The sequence below is a fragment of the Crotalus tigris genome, unplaced genomic scaffold (genome assembly GCF_016545835.1).
Source record: "Crotalus tigris isolate CLP2741 ecotype Arizona unplaced genomic scaffold, ASM1654583v1 scf7180000024313.351630, whole genome shotgun sequence".
Lineage (NCBI taxonomy): Eukaryota > Metazoa > Chordata > Lepidosauria > Squamata > Viperidae > Crotalus > Crotalus tigris.
The window spans coordinates 166,642-191,200 of NW_024100485.1; the positions used below are offsets into that span (position 1 = coordinate 166,642).

The window sequence follows — 24,559 nt, forward strand, 5'->3', positions numbered from 1 at the left end:
ACGCTTCCTCTTTCACAAACTGATGCTCATTCTTCATGCCTGCTACTTCTCCCAAATGCTTTCCTAACCAGTTCCCCTGCCCTAACTTTATTTCAGTTACTTATTTTGAAACACAAAATGATGACATTACATGCTACAAATAAACTTCAACAAGCTGAACAGAAAGATTTTCAACAACAAAAAAGCACACTTCCTTTGTGAGAAAAATTATCCAAGGAAGTGTGCTTTTTTTTTTTTTAAGAAAACACAACACATAAAACTGATAGGATCCTTTCTGTTGCCATTCATAGCAAATATTCTACCTTGGCAGAACCTGACTGTGAGCTACACAATATCCTCCACTGTGGCAAATACTTGGCACGCCAGCAAGATTTTATTTATTTTTTCTCTCACTTTTAGCATTTACAAAAGAGCATCTCGTTTTCCTCAAGTCAAATGAATATGGAACTATCCCATGTTTGATCAACAATTATGCCAGTGCAAACAGTCGTAAACTGTCAGTCGGGGTGGAAGAAGAAACTCAGAGCGCTTAGAAGCAGGTGCTGGAACAACAGCTTCTGCAGCTGTCGTGTGGTCTGCTGCCGTGGCCTCGCTGGAGGCAGGAGCTGGAAGATCATTGGCGGCAAGAGTGCTAGGCTCGCAGGAGGCAGGAACAGTAGATTTGGGATCCTGGGCCAACTGCTGCTCCTGGAGTAGGCTTGGGTTGGGCTGAGACAAACAGTAGCTGTGGTAGGTATGTTGGTAGGTGGTGCTGGGTATGCGTTGGAGGAGTTGCCCTTGCAACTGGTGCTGGATTAAGAGCTGGGGAAGCTTCCCTTTGGAGTGGAAATCACACTGATAACTTGTGAAAAGGGGCCTATCGCGTTCTAATTCCTCCTTCAAGGGGATCCAGTCGATCAGGTTCCGGGTATTGGGAAGGCTCCCTTCTATTCTCCTTCTCCCTAAACCCTGCCACGAAACAAGGAGAATCTGTTCAGACCTGCAGTGCTGAAAGGCGACGCCCAATCAGTTTAATCCAGTGGTTCTCAACCTGTGGGTCGGGACCCCATTTGGGGTCGAACGACCATTTCACGGGGGTCGCCAAACAACGCAGTCCGCCATTTTTCCCCCCTTTTCCTTAGCTGTGCTACTCCCTTTTATTCTATTGGCTTTTGAAAGCCAATAGAATAGACTCTCTTGAATAGAGTCTAATTCTGTTGGCTTTCAGAAGCCAATAGGAATTGTCCAGGCTGTCTCTGCCCTGCTGAGCCCGCCAAAAGTCCCATTCTGCAAACGGTGCTGCACCAGTTGAGTAGTCCTCGACTTACAACCGTTTGAGTAGTCCTCGACTTACGACCGGTTGGGGGTTGCGGCATTAAAAAGGTTGAGAACCACTGGTTTAACCCAAAAGTTAAAAAAAGGATACAAGTAGTAGTAGTAGAAGTACTAATAATATAACAACAAACAACAACAATAATAATACATGAAGTTGGAAGGGACCTTGGAGGTCATCTAGCCCAACCCCCTGCTCAGGCAGGAAACCCTAAACCATTTCGGACAAATAGCTGTCCAGTCTCTTCTTAAAAACTTCCAGTGTTGGAGCATTCACCACTTCTGGAGGCAGGTTGTTCCACTGGTTAATTGATACCCAATTCCAGTTACCAAAGCTGAAGATCAAGCAAGTTGTGGAGACCGTCAAAAAGAGCCTCTACAACGGGTGGGCAACCATGGGTAATCCTCAACTTACAACGGCTCATTGAGTGACCTAAGTTACAAAGGCAGCGAAAAAAGTGGCTTATAACCGTTTTTCACACTTAGGACAGTTGCAGTATCCTCATGGTCACGTGATTAAAATTCGGGTGCTTGGCAGCTGACTCAGCGTCTCATGGTCCCCTCTTGCGACCTTCCGATAAGCAAAGTCAAGGGTCAAGCCAGATTCACTTAACAACCGTGTTACTAACTGAACAATGGCAATGATTCACTTAACAATTGTGGCAAGAGAAGATGTAAAATGGGGCAAAACTCCCTTAACAAATAAATGTCTTGCTTAGCAACAGAAATTTTGGGCTTAATTATGGTCGTAAGTCAAGGACTACCTATATTTTTAGCCAACCCAGAGGAAAACACATAGAGTGTGTTCTGTTAGCATCCTGGCCCCAAAGCTACTGATTTCTGACCCAATGGGGGGAGGAGATTTGAAACTGTAAGCAATTAAGAGACTTAGGTACATAGCTCAGCTGCTGCTTTTACAAAGACTTCCCACTGGTGATAGCAGTTCCTGAGAGAACCCAAGACGTTGCTGAAGGAAATTTAGTGACAAGGGGAATTTTTGAGAAATAACCAAGCACTAAATGTACTGCTTCCTCTTGTTACTAGGAGCCAGCAGTGTGCAGCAACAACCAAAAAAGCTAATACAATCCTGGGTTGTATAAACAAGAGGCATAGAATCAAGATCACGCGAAGTATTAGTACCGCTTTACAAAGCCCTAGTGAGACCACACCCGGAATACTGCAGCCAATTTTGGTCACCATATCACAAAAAAGGTTAGAGAGTTTGGAAAAAAATCAGAGAAGAGCAAAATTCAAAGGCTGGAGGCTAAAGCATACGAAGAACAGCTGCAGGATTTGGGTTTGTCTAGTCTAAAGAAAAGAAGAAATAGAGGAGACATGATATCTGAGGGGCTGCCACAAGGCAGAGGGAGTCACGTTCACCAAAGCACCAGAGGGAAGGACGAGAAACAATGGTTGGAAACTGATCAAAGAGAGAAGCAACCTAAAATTAAGGAGAAACTTCCTGACAGTGAGGACAATCAACCAGTGGAACAGCTTACCCCCGGAAATCATGGGCGCTCCATCACTAGGGATTTTAAAGAAGAGACTAGATGATCACCTGTCTGAAATGGTATAGGTTCTCCTGCTTGAGGGGGTTGTACTAGAAGACCTCCAAGGTCCCTTCCAGCTCCTATTCTATTCTATTCTATTCTATTCTATTCTATTCTATTCTATTCTATTCTATTCTTCTTCTATTCTATTATTCTTCTATTCTATTCTATTCTATTCTATTGACAAACATGATACCTAGAATCTTCCCCCTTCTCTTTCCCTGTAATATACTCACATGCTCAAAATAGGTAGCTGATCCTGGGAAGGCTTGTCGGTTATCATGCTTGGAGAATATGTGCTTTGAAGGGTTTTCCTTTAAAAAAAAAAAAGACATGATTAGTCCCCCACCAAATGCACAACCCAGAAGGCATGTATTCATTTGGGCTGTGTGAGATACAGGCAGCCTCCTTCATTTTATGTCCCTCTTCTCCACTCAAATTAGAAGCACAATTGGGGCTAGAATTTCTGTTACTAAGCAAGGTGGTTGCTAAGGGAGTCACGCACAATTTTAGGACCTTTTTGCGACAGTGAAGTGTATCACTGCAGTTGTTAATTGAATCCCACAGTTGTTAGGCAAAGTTGGCTTCCCCCATTGATGTTGCTTGCCAGAAGCTGGCTGGGAAAGTCACAAATGGTGATCACATTGCCTGGGGACACTGCAGCCTTGATGAAACACATGGTTGCCAAGTGCCTGAATTTTGATCATATGACAATGGGGATCATAAGTCTGAGAACCAGTTGTGATTTTTCAGTGCCACTGTAACTTCGAACAGTTGCTAAAGGAATGATTATAAGTTGAGGATTATCTGAATTGGAGTAGAGTATGGTGAATACAAGACTAAAACTTTTCTCAGAGTATTCTTCCTTTTGGAAAAGCTACTAGATAGTACCTTGCTCAATAGTAGTAACTGTGAGAGGGATCTCGGAGTCCTAGTGGACAATCACTTAAATATGAGCCAGCAGTGTGCTGCAGCTGCCAAAAAGGCCAACACAGTGCTAGGCTGCATTAACAGAGGGATAGAATCAAGATCACGTGAAGTATTAATACCACTCTTCAATGCCTTGGTAAGGCCACACTTGGAATACTGCATCCAGTTTTGGTCACCACGATGTAAAAAAGATGTTGAGACTCTAGAAAGAGTACAGAGAAGAGCAACAAAGATGATTAGGGGAGTGGAGGCTAAAGCATATAAGGAACGGCTGCTGGAATTGGGTATGTCTAGTTTAATGAAGAGAAGGAAGAGGGGGGACATGATAGCAGTGTTCCAATATCTCAGGGGCTGCCACAAAGAAGAGGGAGTCAAGCTATTCTCCAAAGCGCCTGAGGGCAGGACGAGAAGCAACGGGTGGAAACTAATCAAAGAAAGAAGCAACCTAGAACTAAGGAGAAACTTCCTGACAGTTAGAACAATTAAGCAGTGGAACAACCTGCCTCCAGAAATTGTGAATGCTCCAACACTGGAAGTTTTTAAGAAGAGACTGGACAGCCATTTGTCTGAAATGGTATAGGGTTTGCTGTCTGAGCAGGGGGTTGGACTAGATGACCTCCAAGATCCCTTCCAACTTTATTATTATTATTATTAATTTTTAATTATTATTATTTCATGATAGCTACTAGATATTGAAAAAGCTACTAGATATTGAAATAATAATAACAATAGTTATAATAATAGTTTTATCATGAACTATTAAAGTACTTAAGGGAAGTAAACAACAGGAACAAGGTTACAAGCATCATGTGTGCTATTCCCTAAGCAACTGCAACTCACTGGAATTTTTTTAAATCAACACCTTCTTATCATACATGATACATATCTGTTGGCAACAAGATCACACAAATTCCCTGAAATGAAGTTCTGCTTAACAAGACAGCTCATAAACATCATCAATGACTAATACTTGACCAATTCCTAACATTGGCAACAAAATTGCAGGCATCACAAGTTAATGTTAATTGATCTGATGGGCAATCTTCTGATTAGCTGATTAGTACATCCCTAGTGAACTTTATTCTTTGTCCAAGACAATGAACTTTTATGCTCCAAAATGTGAAAAAAATGATGAAATTGTTTCAGAGACTTTAAATTATTTAAGGAGATGCTTTCAAGGATCAAATCAAATCATTTTTGTCTTGTCTGCAACCTTTCCTTTTTAGGAAGATTGTTGAGAAGGTTGTTGGGCTACAAGTTGAGAAAGCTCTGCAGGAAACAAGATTATTTGGCCACTTTCAGTTTTATTTCAGACCCCATTAATAGTACAGGTAGTCCTCAACTTATGACCACAATTGAGCCCAACATTTTTGTTGCTAAGCGAAACAGTTGTTAAATGAATTTTGTCCCATTTTATGACTTTTCTTGCCACAGTTGTTAAGTGAACCACTGCAGTTGTTAATAACACAGTTGTCAAGTGAATCTATCTATATCAGTGGTTCTCAACCTTTTTAATGCCGCAACCCCCAACCGGTCGTAAGTCGAGGACTACTCAAACGGTCGTAAGTCGAGGACTACTCAACTGGTGCAGCACCGTTTGCAGAATGGGACTTTTGGCAGGCTCAACAGGGCAGAGACAGCCTGGACAATTCCTATTGGCTTTTGAAAGCCAATAGAATTAGACTCTATTCAAGAGAGTCTATTCTATTGGCTTTCGAAAGCCAATAGAATAAAAGGAAGTAGCACAGCTAAGGAAAAGGGGAAAAAAATGGCAGACTGCGTTGTTTGGCGACCCCCGTGAAATGGTCGTTCGACCCCAAATAGGGTCCTGAACCACAGGTTGAGAACCACTGATCTATATCTATCTGTCTGTCTGTCTGTCTGTCTGTCTGTCTGTCTGTCTGTCTGTCTATCTATCTATCTATCTATCTATCTATCTATCTATCTATGTAGGTCTTTGGTTATTCGGGTAACCTCAGAAAACAACTATCTATCTATCTATCTATCTATCTATCTATCTATCTATCTATCTATCTATCTATCTATCTTCTATTTCATCTATTTATCTATATCTATCTATTTTCTATCTTCTATCTCTATCTTCTATCTATCTCTATCTTCTATCTATCTATCTATCTATCTATCTATCTATCTATCTACTATATCTTCTATCTCTATATCTATCTTCTATCCATCTTCTCTCTCTCTCTCTCTCTCTCTCTCACACACACACACACACACACACACACACACACACACACACATTTATTCTCTCTCTCCTGATTGTTATTGGCCACTCACAGTAGTATGAATCGATTGGCCATATAAATTAAATCTATAAATAAACAAACATACTGTGCACAAAATGTAGCTATGCAAAAGTCCTCCTGACCGCAGCTGCCACCTGCTCTCCAAGCAGCAGTGGTGAGCCCAGGAGGACCCCAGGTTGCACATAACTCAGTCGTGTCAGGATTGAGCCACAATCTCTTCTTTCCCATCCTGACTCAAATAGATACTGCACCAGCAACTTGACAGCTTAATTTGTGTATCCGGGATAGAGATGTAAAGCTGGGTATCATTAGCATACTGATGCTATCAAACCCTGAACCCGTGGAGACCTCATCCAGCAGTTTATATAGATAAACAAGAGAAGGAGAAGTGTCAGACTTTGATATCCTAGTTATCTTGGAAAGATGATTGGCCCATCTAAAATTAGTTAAATCCAGTTCTACACAAACATTTCCAGGTGCTCGTTTGAAGACAGATATTGTATCGATACAAATTTTGGTTCCTTTTCCTAACAATCATTACAGTACAATGAAATGTTACAATATTTAATACTGAGTGACAGGGCAGTATAAACAGTACAAACCAGATTATGGAGATTTAGATTCAGATCCAAAATCATTAACAAGGTTGCTAGTATTCAAACAACTATTAAATATCTTCCAGCCTGGATTTGCACATTATACTACAGAATATTACAATACAGTAATTTAAACCATGGTTTGCTGACTATTTCACTGTTGCCTAACTTCACACATCACACCAATTCAAAATTAAACAAAACAAGAGGATGTGTGAACTTAGCCAAAAATTGTTGTGAATCTAAAATAATCTCAAACTGACAGGAAGAAAGTTCAAAAGTAATGTTAGAAAATATTACTTCACCAAAAGAGTAGTGGAAGCTTGGAACCATCGTCCAGCAGAGATAGTGGGTCAGTTCTCGTTAACTGAGTTTAAACATGCTTGGGATAAACACACAGTCCATCATCCGACAAAAATTAAAAAATAAAATAAAAATCAATAAAATATAAAAATAATGAATAAATAAATTAAAAAGAAAACAAAAAACAAACTCAAAAAGCAGTCTTTTTTTTTTTTGCCATCAATTTTCTATGTTTCTATCTTGGAGGAAAGGTAGGAAAATATATATAAAATAAAAGAAGCATAACAGTCTTGCACCCTGAAATTGCTAATATTCTGACAAGGCCGTAGCGTCACTTGTGGCATATTTTTCATTTCAAATTTTGTTCTCATACATTTTTTTAAAATGCAGAATATATTGTGAATCATGATTCTGCAAAGAAACCAATGTGGGAGTTTTTCCCCATGATTTCCAAGCATGTATCAAGAAATGAACAAGATTTAATTTATTATGATATGGATGTTATGTTATGTTATAAATTAACTTACAAAGCCAAATTCTCTTAAAAGTGTCAACTGAACTTCCCATATGGTTATTTCATTGCAATTATCTAATAAATCCCATCATGGCATACAAAAAGCCTTTTCTAATGGATTTCCATTTTTCCCTTTTTAACATTAGTAATCCACTTGCAATGTTTGATATAGTTTTAAAATAAAATCAGTATAAAGGGGGAAAAATGAGAAGCTTAAATAATAAATCTATTCTCCGTTAAGGTCCCGCTAATGATGTTAGCAGATAGTCCTCATTTAACGGCTGGTCACTTAACAACTGTTCAAAGTTATGATGGACCCCCTTCCCCAAAAGCTGCTTATAATCTGGTTCTGGAGTTACACACACACACACACACACACACAAAGGGGGGGAGCACCTACAGTCACATGACATCATTTCAGGGTCTTAGCAACTGGTTCACCATTATGGCCTGTTGTAGCAATTTACAATATTTTTTGATAGTTTCCATCCTTTTCACCTAGTTTCCAGCAAAAAAAAAAAAACAAAAAAACAAAACAAAAAAAAACACCCATAGGAATAATACATTCACTAAATGATCATCATTTGTTTAATGACTGCTGCAAAAAAGTCATAAAATTGGTTCTTCTAATGACCTAATGGAAATTCCAGGCTCCATTAGGGTCATAAATTGAGAACTACCTGCGTTCTGCCCAGTACTGAGCTGAGAGTCTTTCCTCTTCCAGTAATTGATCCGTCCCTGAATAATAAACGCTGCGGTTCACTGTGTGCTGTCAGTTTCATGGGATACTCTGTTAGCAGATGAACTTAATCAACCTGCTCTAGAAATGATTATTCAATGGGAATATTTATTGTGCCAGTGATTGATGCTGGAGAGCATTTGCCAACTGACAGCTAAAAGTCAGATTTATATTCTCCTGGAGGTGCTTTTTCTGTTACAAGGTGTTCTCCCACACTATGCAAAGGCTGCCATCTGCAAACTTCAGTTTCTTCAGCATATCAGTCAGAGCTGAGGAGGCAGTAGGGCCAACAAGATGGAACATAAGCAGTAGCTTCTCTGTTGGTTTCAACTGAATAAATGTTTTGGTGGACAGCTTTGGTTGTTAAAGTGTCTGTGTAATGTCTTAAATTCTTCATGAATACTGTACACAAACTAAAATACACCAAACTAATTACTTTACTAAAACTAATAAAGAAGGAAAGTAACAGAAGGAAAGAAAAGGAAAGAATAAAAAGAAATTGAAAGAAAAAGCTTCCGATTTCCTTTGCAGCAAATGTAAGTCTAGAACACAGGAAAATACTACTGGTAAAAGAGAAGATCAAGGAAATATATTATTTATTAATATATTAATTATGGAATTATGGAAATTAATCACTGATTGCTTTTAAATATATGAATCCAGACAACACGTTGCTTATTAAGCACAACAGATTGCTATTGTAAAAAAACAATAAAATATATTGAAAAAAATAAGTATAGAACAGTGATGGTGAACCTTTTAGAGATTGAGTGCCCAAACTGCAACCCAAAACCCACTTATGCATCGTCGAGTGCCGACTGGGTGTGGCTCATTGACTGGGTGTGGCCCATTGGCTGGGCGTGGCCCACTGGGTGGGCGTGGCCCATTGGCTGGGCGTGGCTGCGGTGGTAACGGTAGACTGGGTGGGACTAAAAAGTTCAATCAATCAATTCCAACTTTGCAAGATCTTTTTTTTCCCGTGAAAGTTGAAATTGACTGATTGATTGAAACTTTTTTTTTTTTTTTTGCACATGGCGGCGGAGACCTAAAGCGAAAAGGTTTTATAAAACCCAGCTGAAGGCCTAGGACTGGGGCGATGGCATGTGTGGTCACAGAGAGGGTTCTGAGTGCCGCCTCTGGCACCCGTGCCATAGGTTTGCCGCCACTGATATAGAATAACACAGTTGGAAGGGACCTTGGAGGTCTTCTAGTCCAGAAGTCTCCAACCTTTTAGGCACCAGGGACCAGTTATGTGAAGAGAGGCTTTTCCATGGACCAGAGGGGGCGTGGTTTTGTGTGCTGCCTGCATCCTGTGGATGGGGCTTTCCTTGTTTGTGTGGCCCGGTTGCTGGCATGCCACGGCCCAGTACTGGTCCACGGGCCGGGGGTTGGGGACCCCTGTTCTAGTTCAATTCTCTGCTCAAACAGGAGGCTCTATTGAATTTCAGACAGGTGGCTGTCCAGTGTCTTCTTAAAAGCCTCCAGTAATGAAGCACCCACAACTACTAAAGGCAGGCTGTTCCACTGGTTGATTGTTCTGACTGTCAGGAAATTACTCCTTAGTTCTAGCTTGCTTCTCTCTTTGGTAAGTTTCCATCCATTGCTTCTTGTCCTGCCTTCAGATGCTTTGGAGAATAGGATGACCCCCCTCTTCTTTGTGGTAGCCCCACAGTTATTGGACAGCTATCATGTCACCCCAGTCCTTCTTTTCACTAGACCTGACATACCCAATTCCAGCAACCGTTCCTTATATGTTTTAGCCTTCAGTCCTCCAATCATCTTTGTTGCTCTTCTCTGCACTCTTTTCAGAGTCTTAACATCTTTTTTATATTGTGGTGACCAAAACATCAACGTTATCTCTTACTAGGATTACAAAAATTCTTTTCTATTATCCAGGGCACTTTTTTCATAAAAAAAATCATAAATCACAACTGCATTTTGTTCTGTTTTACACAAAAAAATCAGTAAAGGGTGTCCAGTCAGCCATAAATGTAGGTATTTTTTTTCCTATAATGAAAAAAGTTAATTTAGCCACCTCTGCATGTTCCATCATCTTCACCGACCGTTCCTCCGTAGTGGGTATTGTCAAGCCATTCCATTTTTGAACAAAACTGTATTCACTTGTCATGTATAGGTATAATTCCAATTAAATATGATTTGTTGAATGAGCCACAGAAAGCCCAGGCGTGCAACTTTTGGATGATTGCAGATATACTTACAGTTTTTGGAAGGCTGAAAAAATGTTAAGCTGATTTTAGAGTTTATATTACAATTGCAAAAAATATATATATACTTTAAATGTAAAGCTACATGAAGCCCGAAAGGTGTTCAAGGTCCTCACCCTTGCTATCCATCTAGATTAACAAAAAACCCTGGCTAGGTTCATACCTAACAATAACGAAAGAAAAGCCAAGTAAGCTACATTATGATTTAGGGCAGGAATTAGCAAAATGATGCTCTTAAACAGCACCGAAACACAGTTAATTTTCCTCCCCCAAAACCTCTCAAGAAATTTCAGCCATTAAAATGTTTTAAAATATATTTTAGTGCCTTTATAATTGTGCAAGTTCCTGGAGCCTGACTTGGGATGACATGATAGCAGTGTTCCAATATCTCAGGGGCTGCCACAAAGAAGAGGGAGTCAAGCTATTCTCCAAAGCGCCTGAAGGCAGGACAAGAAGCAACGGATGGAAACTAATCAAGGAGAGAAGCAACCTAGAACTAAGGAGAAACTTCCTGACAGTTAGAACAATTAATCAGTGGAATAACCTGCCTCCAGAAGTGGTGAATGCTCCAACACTGGAAGTTTTTAAGAAGAGATTGGACAACCATTTGTCTGAAAAATGGTATAGGATTTCTCTGCCTAAGCAGGGGGTTGGACTAGAAGACCTCCAAGGTCCCTTCCAACTTTATTATCTTTTATTCATTAAATATGAACCTCAGTCAACTGAACATTCAAATTGGCTGGCGCTGATGGTTGACAGGGGTTGCTACCAGCATCCTAGGTGTCAACCAGGTATCTCCTTAAAATGTAAGATGTTCCGAGTAGCGCAGTTTTTGTAACATTGTTGGAGTTATTGCAGGAAGCTGTAGTTTCTTGATGTATTTTGCAAAGTTTTGGGACATAGTTCCCAGTGCCCCGATGACAATGGTATCACTGTTACACATTTCATCATCATCATCATCATCATCTAGTAAAAGAATCTGTGGCAGCAGTACTACATAATATCCAACCCAGCCAAATACAGTAAGATCAAAATACCCACAATCATGGACCTCATCAACCTCTGCTCCACTATCTACACTATCTACTTTTAGTCTGATGGACACATATATCAAGAAATCATCATTCTTGTGACTCATAGCAGAGACTATAAGGCAGCATCTAGAAATTATAGTACTTCCACACATACAGTTTAAATTATGAATTCGGTATGTAGATAACACCTTTGTCATAACAAAAAAGGAACAACTAAAGAAGACACATGAAGCTATTAACAACATCCTCAACACACTATATTTTTTTATTTAATCTATAAGCTGCCCATCTCACTAGCATGAGAATATTATTCAACTACATATAAATGCACTGAAGCTAGTTAAAACATCAGAAGGACACAGACCACCTATATAACATCTTCCAATAACCCACATTTTATAAAAAAATACTTGACCCCTCAACCCATTATAGCACAACCAACACAGACAATGAAAAGTGCCATCCATCAAAGACAGAAACAACCAACAAAACTATTACAACAATATAGCATCACCACAGCACACAAATCAACTAAAGCCCTCCAAAGCATCTTAAGTAAACCAAAAGACTGAGTAGCTCAAGAAGCAAACCAGGAGTCAATTACAGCATATACAGTATAAAGGACTATAATGCCCACTATGTAAGACAAACAAGCAAAAAATTAGAGAGTGCATCCATGAACATCAACTAATAGAAGATGTGATGAAAACTCATTAATCTCACAGCACATGGACAGACTGAACTATGAACATCCTAGATCAAGCTAAATCCAAAAGTACTAGAGAGTTCCTGGAAGCTTGGCATTCAGACAGATCAGCTATCAACAGACACATAAGGATAAATCACATTTACACACACAAAGGAGACAATAGGAAGAAAACAAAAATGCCAGAATACTGCCTCTCCAACAGCCTATGCTCAGATAAGCAGAGATTAACACCAGACAAACAATCAAGCAGAAAACAATAACCGAGCATCAAGGAATTACCAAGGAAAAAAACCACATCCCTATCAACACTGGTAGGGCAAACTACTGTTTATAAATAAAAAGCAAAGCCCACATTCATTACTACTGATGATATTACCTAGTCAGGTAATGAAACATCTGCAAGCAAACATTCAACCTCAGCACCAGGGGCTCCACTGTCCAACCCTGAACTACATATATTCTCTTCTATTAAAAGCAGGAATTTTAGCGCGTGCAATTTATCATGCTGAATTGCTATAGGAATAAGAAAAGAATAATCTACTACTTTAAATAAACACAAAGTGACTGGAATCCCTATCTGTTGCATCTGACCTCAACTCCAGAATTACATCAGAATCCCACTGGTACATATCAGGCTTTACCATTTTTCCATTGTATGAAATAAATAAGAACCAATGTTTCGATTAGAAAATCAGCAGTGTGAACTCTCTCTAGCAAATTGAAAGGATCAGAGATTATCTAACCAAGGCAGATGCAGAGTCGCATGAGCTAAATCTGCTATCACAATACGATGTTCAATTAGACTTACCAAGTCTGAACCACAAAAATCCAGACAACAACTGGGCTGGTTGCAAAGAGATACAGAAAATGTTAACTCTTTTGCTGCTACTGCCTAAGTTTACGCTGCCTAATTGTAATAATAATAGTAGTAAAGTTGGAAGGGACCTTGGAGGTCATCTAGTCCAACAACAAGATGGCAGAAATCCAGGCACGGGGAGAGAGATGCACCCAACAGATTTTACCTGTTGTCAAAATTGCTGTGGGTCTAAGAAGAGAATTAGGAAACAGCTGCCATTATCTGGTACAGGTAATCCTTGACTGAACAACAGTTCGCTTAGTGACCATTTGAAGTTACAGCTTGACTGAAAGAAGTGACTTATGACCATTTTCATACTGACAACCTTGGCAGAATCCCCATGGTCACGTGATCAAAATTCAGAAGCTTGGCAACTGACTGTTGCTGTGTCCCAGAGTCAGGCAATCATCTTTTGCAGCCTTTTGACAAGCAGTGTCAATGAGGAAGCCAGGTTCACTGTATAATGGTGCTATTCTTAATTTAACAAGTGCAGTGATTCACTTAAAAGTGGACAAGAAAGATCATAAAATGGGGCAAAACTCACTTAACAACTGTCTCAGAAATTTTGGGCTCAGTTGTGGTCATAAGTCAAGGACTACTTGTGCAGGGGACAAATGCTATCGTTGCCCAAACGAGGTGGCAAGAATCTAACGCACCATATTCAAGGTAAGACTGTGGCCCAGGCAATTAAATACAGCTGAACTGCTACCTCAAATGCCAGCAGGCAGAATTCATAGAAGCAAGAATAGAGCTTTTTTTATCGGGACTTTCCTGAAGCTGAAATGAGCTGCCTGCAATCGATTCAGTATCTTTCTCATAAGCAGATAACAGCAAAGAGGAGAATTCCCACTAATCTTCTCTTAACGCCTTTAGAATTTGATTTTTGACAGAAGAGATTACTTGATAGAGGAATATTTGGTGTTTGATTGAGGAGAATAGCACTGATGACGTTACCTAGTTTGGGTAAGGAAAGGTCTGCAAGAGAATTTATTTACGTAATATATTTAAGGATATATTTAAACCAGGGGTCTTCAAATCTGGCCCTTTTAGGACTTGTGGACTTCAACTCCCAGAATTCCTCAGCCAGCGGGCCCGCTGGCTGAGGAATTCTGGGAGTTGAAGTCCACAAGTCATAAAAGGGCAAGTTTGAATCACAGCGGCAAGGTTGTTAGTAGGGCAATGTTGGAAGAAGGAATCTTTGCCTACCTTGCAAGAGTGGTTTTTTTAAAGTTTCTTATTTGGTGGAAATGGCAAAGATTTCGGCTTTCTTGAAAGACCAATCGCAAGAGAAGTATTTTTTGGTATGGAAAAAATGGATAGACTTTATACAATATAAGTTGGATATAAAAAAATATTATTTAGCTTTTCAATAACTTATACTTAAAATTTAAGATATTTTATAGACTTTTTTCCTTTTTCTTTCTTCCTATTTCCTCGTATTTCCTTGTATTTTTGTTTTTTTATACATATATTATTGTTAACTAGTTTACAATTTGTTTAATTAATGTATTTAGATTTGTTTATGGTTTATATTTGTTTTAAGACTTTTTGAAAAAATATTAATTAAGCCTGTATTCAGCTCTGGGAAGGTCGGGGGAGGGCATGGGAGGGCTGGGGGGGCTTGGGGAAGGGAACCGTATTGTTTTGTAAAATTTAAAAATTTTCAATTAAAAAAAAAAAAAAGGGCAAGTTTGAAGAGCCCTGATTTAAACCCTTCTTTTCAGTATAGAAGCCCTTAGAGCAGCAACAGGAAAATAATTAACAAAATTGTACTCTCTAACAAGCATTTTCCCATCAGAAATTTGCTTTGAATTTTAATATATTGCTGTGATGTAATTCTTTCAGTTTAAAGCAGACCTGGGCAATTTACAGCCCCTGGACCACCTCTGACCCTTTGGCTGTCCCTGTCCACTCAGATGGATTGCTTTTACTTTGAAGTTGATTACATTTCCCCCCCCCCTCCCCCGCTTTACATATGTGCATGTGTGCCTGCCTACATACCTTCATAGCCCTATTGGTTCAGCCCTCCACAATAGTTCCAGTTTCTGCTCACCCCTGGTTTATAAATTAGATTTTGACAAGTAATGATTTAAGGCTTTTATCCTGGAGTGTACAAATATAATTCCTTTCTCTCCTCCTTTGCAATCAGGTAACGAATTCAAGAGTTACCTTGCAGCAAAATGGGAAACAAATAAATAATATAAATAAACAAACAAACAAATAAATAATAAAAAAACTAAGTGCCTTCTTACCAAACTTTGCATCCTTTCTGGATTTCTAAGGCGTGAGGATGGGGAGTAACACTTTGCAAGTCATGACAACATTGTGCAAATGATACAGTTTTGTACTGCATCATTTGCATTGTAAAACAACTGACGGAAATAATTTGTTTTGTTTTTTTGCCTGATGATCTTGTGATGTATGTCATTGTGATTTCAACCAGATGCCTCTGCTATGGCAATCATAATGCTGGCAGGGATTCAATTCTTTCAGTCAGCTATGCTGTCATTTATGAAGGGAGAATAGAATTAGAATCACAATAAAACTTTATAAAAATATATATTCCAATTATTTTACAAGTTCCAGACTTGATTGCAAAGTGCTTAGATTGGTAAAGACATAGAATCGGCTGCTTCCATAAGTCAAAGATGGATAATTTATGGCCTGCATTATGTTTTTGAATGTCTTTTTACAGTCTTCGGCATCATGGAAAGTTGTACTGTTGAAATTGCAAGTCAAATTGCAGAGATGCAGTTTTCTCATAGTTTATATTCAGTGCTTGATAGATAGATAGGCAGGTAGATGATAGATAGATAGGTAGGTAGGTAGATAGACGTAGATAATATACAGAAGAGAGAGGGGGGAAATAATAGATAGACAGATAGATAATCTAAACAGAAAAAATACAATTATTCCAGTGCAGTCATTCATGCTATTCCTACCTATCTAGCACATGGCCATTTAATGCATATATATATTTCCTTGAAATTCTTGCAGACTGTAAAAATAACCTGGCTCATCCTCATGCCTTGCTAAGCATGGCACAAAGATCTGTTACTAACTCTTTACGGGAGGATGTAGTCTGATGACATTACTATTATCTTATCCCCAGCCTCCTCCAAATGCAGTATAAATCCAACCTTTACTGTTTTAACCTCTCTCTTCCCCTGACACGCTGGCATTGTCCGGGGTTGGTATTTGTCCACTTCCTATCTGCCACTTGTGGTGCTACAGGTATGCCATTCCAATCACTGGCATTATCCCTTGTGGCTATTTTAACTTGCGTTGTCAGAGAGAATGGCTATTATGGAGATTCTTTTCAGAAATGGGTTTAATACTCTTCTGAAGGAATCCTAGACATGTTGTTAAGCATGTGCTCAGTGGTCTTTTGAAAAAGTAGTAGAACTCCTTTAAAAAAAAACAGACAGGAACTCCAATTGATTTAAATTGGGAAAAGAGCCAAATTCTACAGCTCTCTGCATCCGATTCTGTCCCAAAGGCCTGCATCATAAAGTCTCTTTTTTAATAATAGTTTTATCGATCTATCAAACTATAAAATACAAGGAGAAATTCAAAAAAAAGTAATAGAAAACTAGGAGGGGGGAGGGAAAATAAAAAAAAATAGTGTAAAGAGGGAAAAGAAAAAAGGGACCAACTTCCAACTGTCTTCACATCATAGAGTTTTTGATTTATTGCTGTTGTTGTTGTTGATGATGTTGCTTTGGAGTTTTGCGTGGCTGTATTCTCTATTTGTTTTATTATTTGAGGAAGTGCCATTTAATTTCTGCCAACGCTATTTGGTGTATCCTCTGGATTATTTCCAGATGCTACCAGCCACAGCCATTTGCTGTCAATACTTCACCTTGCAGCATTTATCAATAAACTCCTTCCAGTTCATCCCACACTGGCTGACAAGAGTACACACACAGTGGAGACAAAGACTAAAGTGAGACAAAGCTCTTTGAACTCATCTGCCACACCTGTGACCTGTCAATTGGGCTATCACTCAACCTATGTTTAGCGCTCTTCCTGAAGACCACTAAACCCATATCCAACAGCTAGCCCAGGGGTGTAGGATAAGCAACAGCGACCTGTGCTGTGTAGCAACCCGGCAGCTAGGCTATTTTTAAATATAGTTTCCTGCTATTCATGATTGCACTCATATTTGAATAAGCATCTCCAGCATATGACATCAGGACATTTACCTTTTTTTTTTTAAGCTTTGAACTTTAGCTAAGAGCAAACAAGGGTTGGAAAGAGAAAGAAAAAATAATCACAAGAGAGAAAAAAACAGTGCCACATTTAAAAAGTAGGGTTTTTTTTTTTTTTTACAGCAGGAGTTGAAGATGGATGTCAGATTTGAATAACTGGGTTCTAATCAAGTAGAGAAAAGTTCTGAAGTCCAAAACTGTAGGAATTTTATATCTGCTCAGAGCTTACACTGGGGCAGACTACCAGTGTATGCATTTTTTTGTCTCTGAGCAAAACCAAGCTGTTACTAGAGATCACAGGATCCTTTATTCCAAGGGTCTTCAAACTTGGCCCTTTTATGACTTGTGGACTTCAACTCATGCCTGGCTGAGGAATTCTGGGAGTTGAAATCCACAAGTCATAAAAGGGCCAAATTTGAAGACCCCAGCTTTATTCTATTAGTACAGATAGACCTCAAGTTATGACTACAATTGAGTCCAAAAATCTATGTTGCTAAGTGAGAAATTTGTTGTGAATGTTGTCCCATTTTACGACTTTTCTTGCCACATTTCTTAAGTGAATCACTGACGTTGTTAAATTAATAACACGGATTAAATTATTTAATTAATAACTTCTCCATTGTCTTTGCTTATCAGAAGGTTGCCAAAGGAGATCACATGAGCCCGGGACACTGCAACTGTCATAAATATAAACCAGTGGTCAAGCATCCAAATGTAAATCATGTGACCCTAGGGCAGTGGTTCTCAACCTGTGAGTCGGGACCCCATTTGGGGTCGAACGACCATTTCACGGGGGTCGCCAAACAACGCAGTCCACCATTTTTTTCCCCCTTTTCCTTAGCTGTGCTATTCCCTTTTATTCTATTGGCTTTTGTCCAGGCTGTCTCTGCCCTGCTGAGCCCGCCAAAAGTCTCATTCTGCAAACAGTGCTGCACCAGTTGAGTAGTCCTCGACTTACGACCGGTTGAGTAGTCCTCGACTTACGACCGGTTGGGGGGTCACGGCATTAAAAAGGTTGAGAACCACTGCCCTAGGGGTTGCTGCTGCCATAGTCGTAAGTGTGGAAAAATGGCCGTAAGTCACTTTTTTCAATGCCGTCGTAACTTCAAACAGTCCCTAAACAAACTGTTGTATGTCGAGGACTACCTGTACCTACTAAGGTGTGCTGTCAAGGGTGAAGTCTTTGTGCAACCGTCCCTCGCCTTCTCTGGCCGCTCTGTGAGAAAGCGACCAGACAGACCCCAGCCACTCACCTTCATCCTCTTCAGAAAGATATCAGGAGGTTGTGGACGGGCTGCTTTACGATACTCCTGGTTGAAGTCACTCCTGCATCTGCTTCTGTGGTTGCCATAGAAACCATTGGCATGCTAAAGAAAGATAAGCAAGAGAGGGTCCCTAATTAATAACTGGGCAATATGGATCGCACGGATGCTCCAAACTTTCTGGTTAGCTTGATACTATAAAACAGACATGTCAAACTCGCGACGTGATGTCGTGCAACATATCGGGACAGTTTTGCCATTGCTGGCAATGGGGTGGGCGTGGCTTCCGCGTCACACGTCCGGCCCACAGGCAGCAGTTTGACATCCCTGCTATAAAACCCGGGGAAGTCACATTTTGTCTTTGACGATGAGAGAAATAATTGAAAAGGATTTGTTATATCACTCTTACACTTGATCAGAAAAGTTGCTCTTCAGACAGGGGCAAAGGACCAGGCGAAGAAATGTTACAGGTGGTCCTTGACTTACGACTGGTTGCTTAGTGACTGTTCGAAGTTCCACTGGGCCTATCTGTGGGATACTTATGACCCAGATTGAAAGTTCCAATCGTCTCTCTCTCTCTCCCCCACCCCTTACGGTCACACGACTGCACTTCAGGTGCTTTGGCAAGCAGGCACATTTATGGCTATTTGCAGCATCCCACGATTACACGAAACCGTGGTTTGCTTAATTGACACGGTCTTCACTTAATGGCCGCTACAAAAATGGTCGTAAAATAGGGTCCGTCACATGACTGATACATTTTTATCACCATCACGTGGTAATGGGCGGTTGTGACACGATGGGCAGCCTTCATTGCGATCGTTAACTCGAGGATTACCTGCTTTGGGAGAAATCAAGACAGCTTCCAAGTCTAAAAAACAAAGGCTACTCTTTCAAAGACATCAAAGTCCACATTTTGGATAGAGAGGACCACTGGTTTGAAAGAGGGGTCAAAGAGGCCATCTATGTCAAAACTGAACAGCCCTCTCTCAACACAGGGGGAAGGGGATATGACATCATCCATCTCCAGTCTACAACACAGTCCTTTCAACAGCTCCAAACAGGCTCCACACCCATTTGCACTACTCAGGTGACCCTGAGGAGTCCTAATAGATAATCACCTAAATATGAGCCAGCAGTGTGCTGCAGCTGCCAAAAAAGCCAACTTAGCGCTGGACTGCATTAACAGAGGGATAGAATCAAGATCACGTGAAGTATTAATACCACTCTACAATGCCTTGGTAAGGCTACACTTGGAATACTGCATCCAGTTTTGGTCACCACGATGTAAAAAAGATGTTGAGACTCTAGAAAGAGTACAGAGAAGAGCAACAAAGATGATTAGGGGACTGGAGGCTAAAACATATAAGGAACGGTTGCGAGAATTGGGTATGTCTAGTTTAACCGAAGAGAAGGACAAGGGGGGACATGATAGCAGTATTCCAATATCTCAGGGCTGCCATAAAGAAGAGGGAATTAAGCTATTTTCCAAAGCACCTGAAGGCAGGACAAGAAGCAACGGGTGGAAACTAATCAAGGAGAGAAGCAACCTAGAACTAAGGAGAAACTTCCTGACAGTGAGAACAATTAATCAGTGGAACAGCCTGCCTCCAGAAGCAGTAAATGCTCCAACACTGGAAGTTTTTAAGAAGAGACTGGACAGCCATTTGTCCGAAATGGTGTAGGGTTTCCTGCCTGAGCAGGGGGTTGGACTAGATGACCTCCAAGGTCCCTTCCAACTTTATTATTATTATTATTATGGATCATCGCACAGTCAGCCAGATGTTCAGACTGGATTTGGCATTTTGTCTACCTATCGAGTCCTTACCCAGGACCTGGGATAGGCAGATGTGGATGTTTGATGGTATTACAGGTATCGTCGCAGGATGGAAGCAGTTCCTAATAAGGCCGCCTTTTGCAATTGACTAATAGCAAATTTGTCAATGCCAATGGTGTTCAAGTGGTGTTATTATTATTATTATTATTATTATTATTATTATTATTATTATAAACTCCCAGGTAGCTTTAACGACTTGCTAAAAGAATGGAAATGAACAGCTGTCTGCAGGAGTATAAATCTTTCCATTCCCCACCATCCAGTCAGAGCTGAAGAAGCTTCTTGGATGAGAAATGAAACATCTTCAAAAAAAAAACCAAAAAAACCCCAAGAAAGTCCAGTTGCCTCAGGAAAAAGCTTCTTTGGGATGCATTTTATGATCTTTAAGTGTTCCTTCAAATGTAATTATCTATATTGTAGACAAGTGACATTCATCCAGATAGAAGTTTAACTTGGCTCTATTCAAATAATAATAACTCTAATAACTCAAATTCTTAGCAACACAATGCCCTGAACAAAAGTCAGGATAGCAAATTACTATCGATCAGAATTAGAAAATAGAAGCTATTTCTGATAAAGAGGAGAACCGAGAAGCTTGTTAATTATAGATGATAGGCCAAAAAGGATCTTGGATTATCAGACATGATATTAAATGGGGGTTGGACTAGATGACCTCCAAGGTGCCTTCCAACTTTACTACTATTATTATTAAATTCCAAAATAATGTTTAGATTTTTGCCTTTAGATTTTCCAACTTATTTTTATAGACCTTACTGGATAAAAAAATATTTTTAAAAATTGAATGCCATGATATGTTGATTTTTGCACGTCTTTTGTGGGTGAGACTTTAGAATAGTCACAAAGCAAAATCTGGAGATTCTGAATTTATGCTGCTGGAAAAGAATGGAATGGAAGCTGGAGACAAAGACTTAGTTTTTCTACACCATTTTTTCTGAGTCTCGTTTTTGACATTTGTAGACAGCTCCCAGGGATACAGCTAATAACATAGTTCCATATTTCATCTAATATGGCAGTGTATATCATACAAACTCCCACCCGGGGTATATTGTGTTAGAACACATCCTTCAGCTTTTCTTGATGTAAAAAAGATGAGACTCTAGAAAGAGCAGAGAAGAGCAACAGAGATGATCACAGGACTGGAGGCTAAAACATATAAGGAACAATTGCTGGAATTGGGTATGTCTAGTTTAATGAAAAGGAGTCAGGGTGACATGATAGTAGTGTTCCAATATCTCACGCAAAACTCCAAAGCAACATCAGCCACAAAGAAGAGGGAGTCAAGCTACTCCCCAAAGCACCAGAAGGCAGAACAAGAAGCAATGCATGGAAACTAATCAAGGAGAGAAGCAACCTAGAACTAAGGAAAAACTTCCTGACAAGAAAGATAAACTTGCTTCCAGAAGTTATGAATGCTCCAATACTGGAAGTTTTTACAAAGAGATTGGACAACCATTTGTCTGAAACGGTATAGGGTTTCCTGACTGAGCAAGAGGTTGGACTAGAAGACCTCTAAGGTTCCTTCCAACTCTGTCACTCTGTTATTTTGATTTATTAATTTACTGAGGGAAGGGTTGAAAGAGGATAATTCGAATGCTTTCTTAAATTATATTTCTGAATCTGGCAGAAGAAAAGACTGTTTATAATATTTATCAAGTGTTGTGAAAGAAATTTTCAGAAAAACATTAGGAAAATTCTCTACAGATGAACAAAATTTGGAAATGGGTTGCTTTCACTGAGGATTTGCTAGAAAAGGCGAAACTATAATTGTAGGGGTCTTATTTAAGCATGCTGCTTCACTGCAAAATCTGGACCCAATGTAGGATAGCTAAGATTTAAGAATATTTTTCTGGAATTCAGAAATAATAATAATAATCAAACAATAGCATCTGTCTGTCCCAGGTCCCTAGGAAGGACTCAATAGATGGTTAAAAATTATCTCTGAAATCACTGGTTGTCCAGTTGTTTCTAATGAAAGCCTCTTGTCATATAGTCTGAAACATACCATCTTTCTTGCTCAAACCATGGTTGGCATCTCTAAAAGGTCACTGGGTTCACATACCTTTATAATCACTTGAAAATTGCTTGTCAATTATGTTCAGCTTTAGAAACCTTTGAACTAAACAATATTGGGTGAGTGTCCTTCGTACCTTAGCAAAACAATACAAATTTAAGGATGACAAAACATTATTTTGAAATAAACAGCAAAAGGGTAATTAGAACTTTGATTTTGGAAAGTTGCAAACAGATTAAGAGTCCAGATGGATTTGAAATAAGATTTTGGAATTAGTTATAAGAATCTTTCCCATGGGAAAAAATTGTTTTGAATGCTCTAAAAAAAACATGATAGGATGAGACTTTGACTGTTGGACACTAGAGTGAACCAGAGGAACTAAAGATTACAATTAAAGGAGAAATTTGACTTACAGGTACTTCTTGTTTAAAAACTGGTTGCTTAGCAACTATTGAAGTTACCCCCCAAATGTTGCTTACAACCCAGTTCCTGAATTCTAAATGCAGCAACTATCCACCTACCCCTATCACATGACTGCATTTTGGACACTTGGCAACTGGCTCATTGTTACGGCCGGTTGCATGTTACACAGTAATGTGACCACAATTTATTATGTTTTGAGCAGTTTCTAGTCTTTTAGTCAAGTTTCTGACAAAAAATGGAATTTATAGGAATTAATGACATATAATGCCAAGATCATGGCATCCGGCCCTCTCAATTCCTGGCAAATATATGGGGAAGAAATGGAGGTAGTGACAGATTTTATCTTCCTGGGCTCCAAGATTACCGCAGATGGGGACTGAAGCCAAGAAATTAAAAGACGCTTACTCCTGGGGAGGAAAGCTATGGCAAATCTAGACAGCATACTAAAAAGCAGAGACATCACCCTGCCAACAAAAGTACGTATAGTCAAGGCCATGGTTTTCCCAGTTGCAATATATGGATGTGAAAGTTGGACCATAAGAAAGGCTGAGTGCCGAAGAATTGAGGCCTTTGAACTACAGTGCTGGAGAAGACTCCTGTGAGTCCCCTGGACTGCAAGACGATCAAACCGGTCAATCCTAGAGGAGATCAACCCTGATTGCTCTTTAGAAGGCCAGATCCTGAAGCTGAAATTCAAAATACTTTGGCCACCTAATGAGAAGGAAGGACTCACTGGAGAAGGGCCTAATGCTGGGAAAGATTGAGGGCAATAGAAGAAGGGACGACAGAGAATGAGGTGGCTGGATGGAGTCACTGAAGCAGTAGGCGTGAGCTTAAATGCACTCCAGAAGATGGTAGAGGACAGGAAGGCCTGGAGGAACGTTGTTCATGGGGTCGTGATGGGTCAGACACGACTTCGCAATTAACAATAACACTTAATCACCATTTTGTTCATTTATCTACTGCTGTGTTTCTTTAACTATTGCTGCATTCACTTAATGACCACCACAAAAAAGTTGTAAATCGGATCAGTCACATGGTTGCTTTGACTTTCAACCATCATGACTTACATTGGAAATTCCAAGCTCCAATGATCTTAAGTCAAGGATTCTCTACTAACAGAGAATGAACATTAGACATACTAAAGTATATTTTTGAACAATGGACCTAGAAGTTAATTTTAAGGGTGTCTGTCTCTATAGTGTGTGTACAGTCTATAGAATATACTTTGAAGACTGTGTTTAAAAGATGTTATGAAAGAGGAACAAGTTTTATATGACAAGATTGAGGCTGATCTGAAAGTAGATTTGAAAATAACAGGCTACAAGAATGACTTGGAAAAAGATGCCACACTGAACATGCAAAAAAACCCTAGTTGATATCTTAATAATTAAAATGGATATACTGTACAAATAACAAACCAAGAGAGCGAGCTGGATAATTTTCATATATTAGATTTCCAAAATAGTCTTGTTGAAACACTGAAGAATTTTGTGAGAAGGAATAAATAAAAAAATATAAAAAATTAAGTTCTAGGACATTATTTGAAGGAGCATATGACCAAGATTGTTAAAAATAAGGAATATAAAGTTAGTTTATTTGATCAAGCTTAAAATAGATACAGTCTGCTATTAAATCTGGTAACTCTTAATGGACTTTTGCTGATCAGGACTGAATAGTGAGGCATTAAAGATCTGTTTATAGAGTTGAGATAAGGGAAGAAGAAATCACTTGTTACATGTTAAAAGAAGGTGGTA

The 24,559-nt window shown here is 39.4% G+C and overlaps 1 protein-coding gene across 3 annotated transcripts in view; it reads right to left on the reverse strand.

The window, feature by feature from the left end:
- Nucleotides 1-380: 380 nt before the first annotated feature.
- CUNH3orf84 (chromosome unknown C3orf84 homolog) overlaps nucleotides 381-24,559 on the reverse strand; it is a 36,179-nt gene continuing 12,000 nt past the window's right edge. For all 3 annotated transcript variants that reach the window (XM_039324984.1, XM_039324986.1, XM_039324985.1), the window contains exons 2-4: nucleotides 18,502-18,615; nucleotides 3,098-3,175; nucleotides 381-948 (exon numbers count right to left, since the gene is read on the reverse strand). In XM_039324984.1, the coding sequence (XP_039180918.1) occupies nucleotides 463-948; nucleotides 3,098-3,175; nucleotides 18,502-18,615 (678 nt within the window). In that variant the 3' untranslated portion in view covers nucleotides 381-462. The remainder of the gene's footprint in view (nucleotides 949-3,097; nucleotides 3,176-18,501; nucleotides 18,616-24,559) is intronic.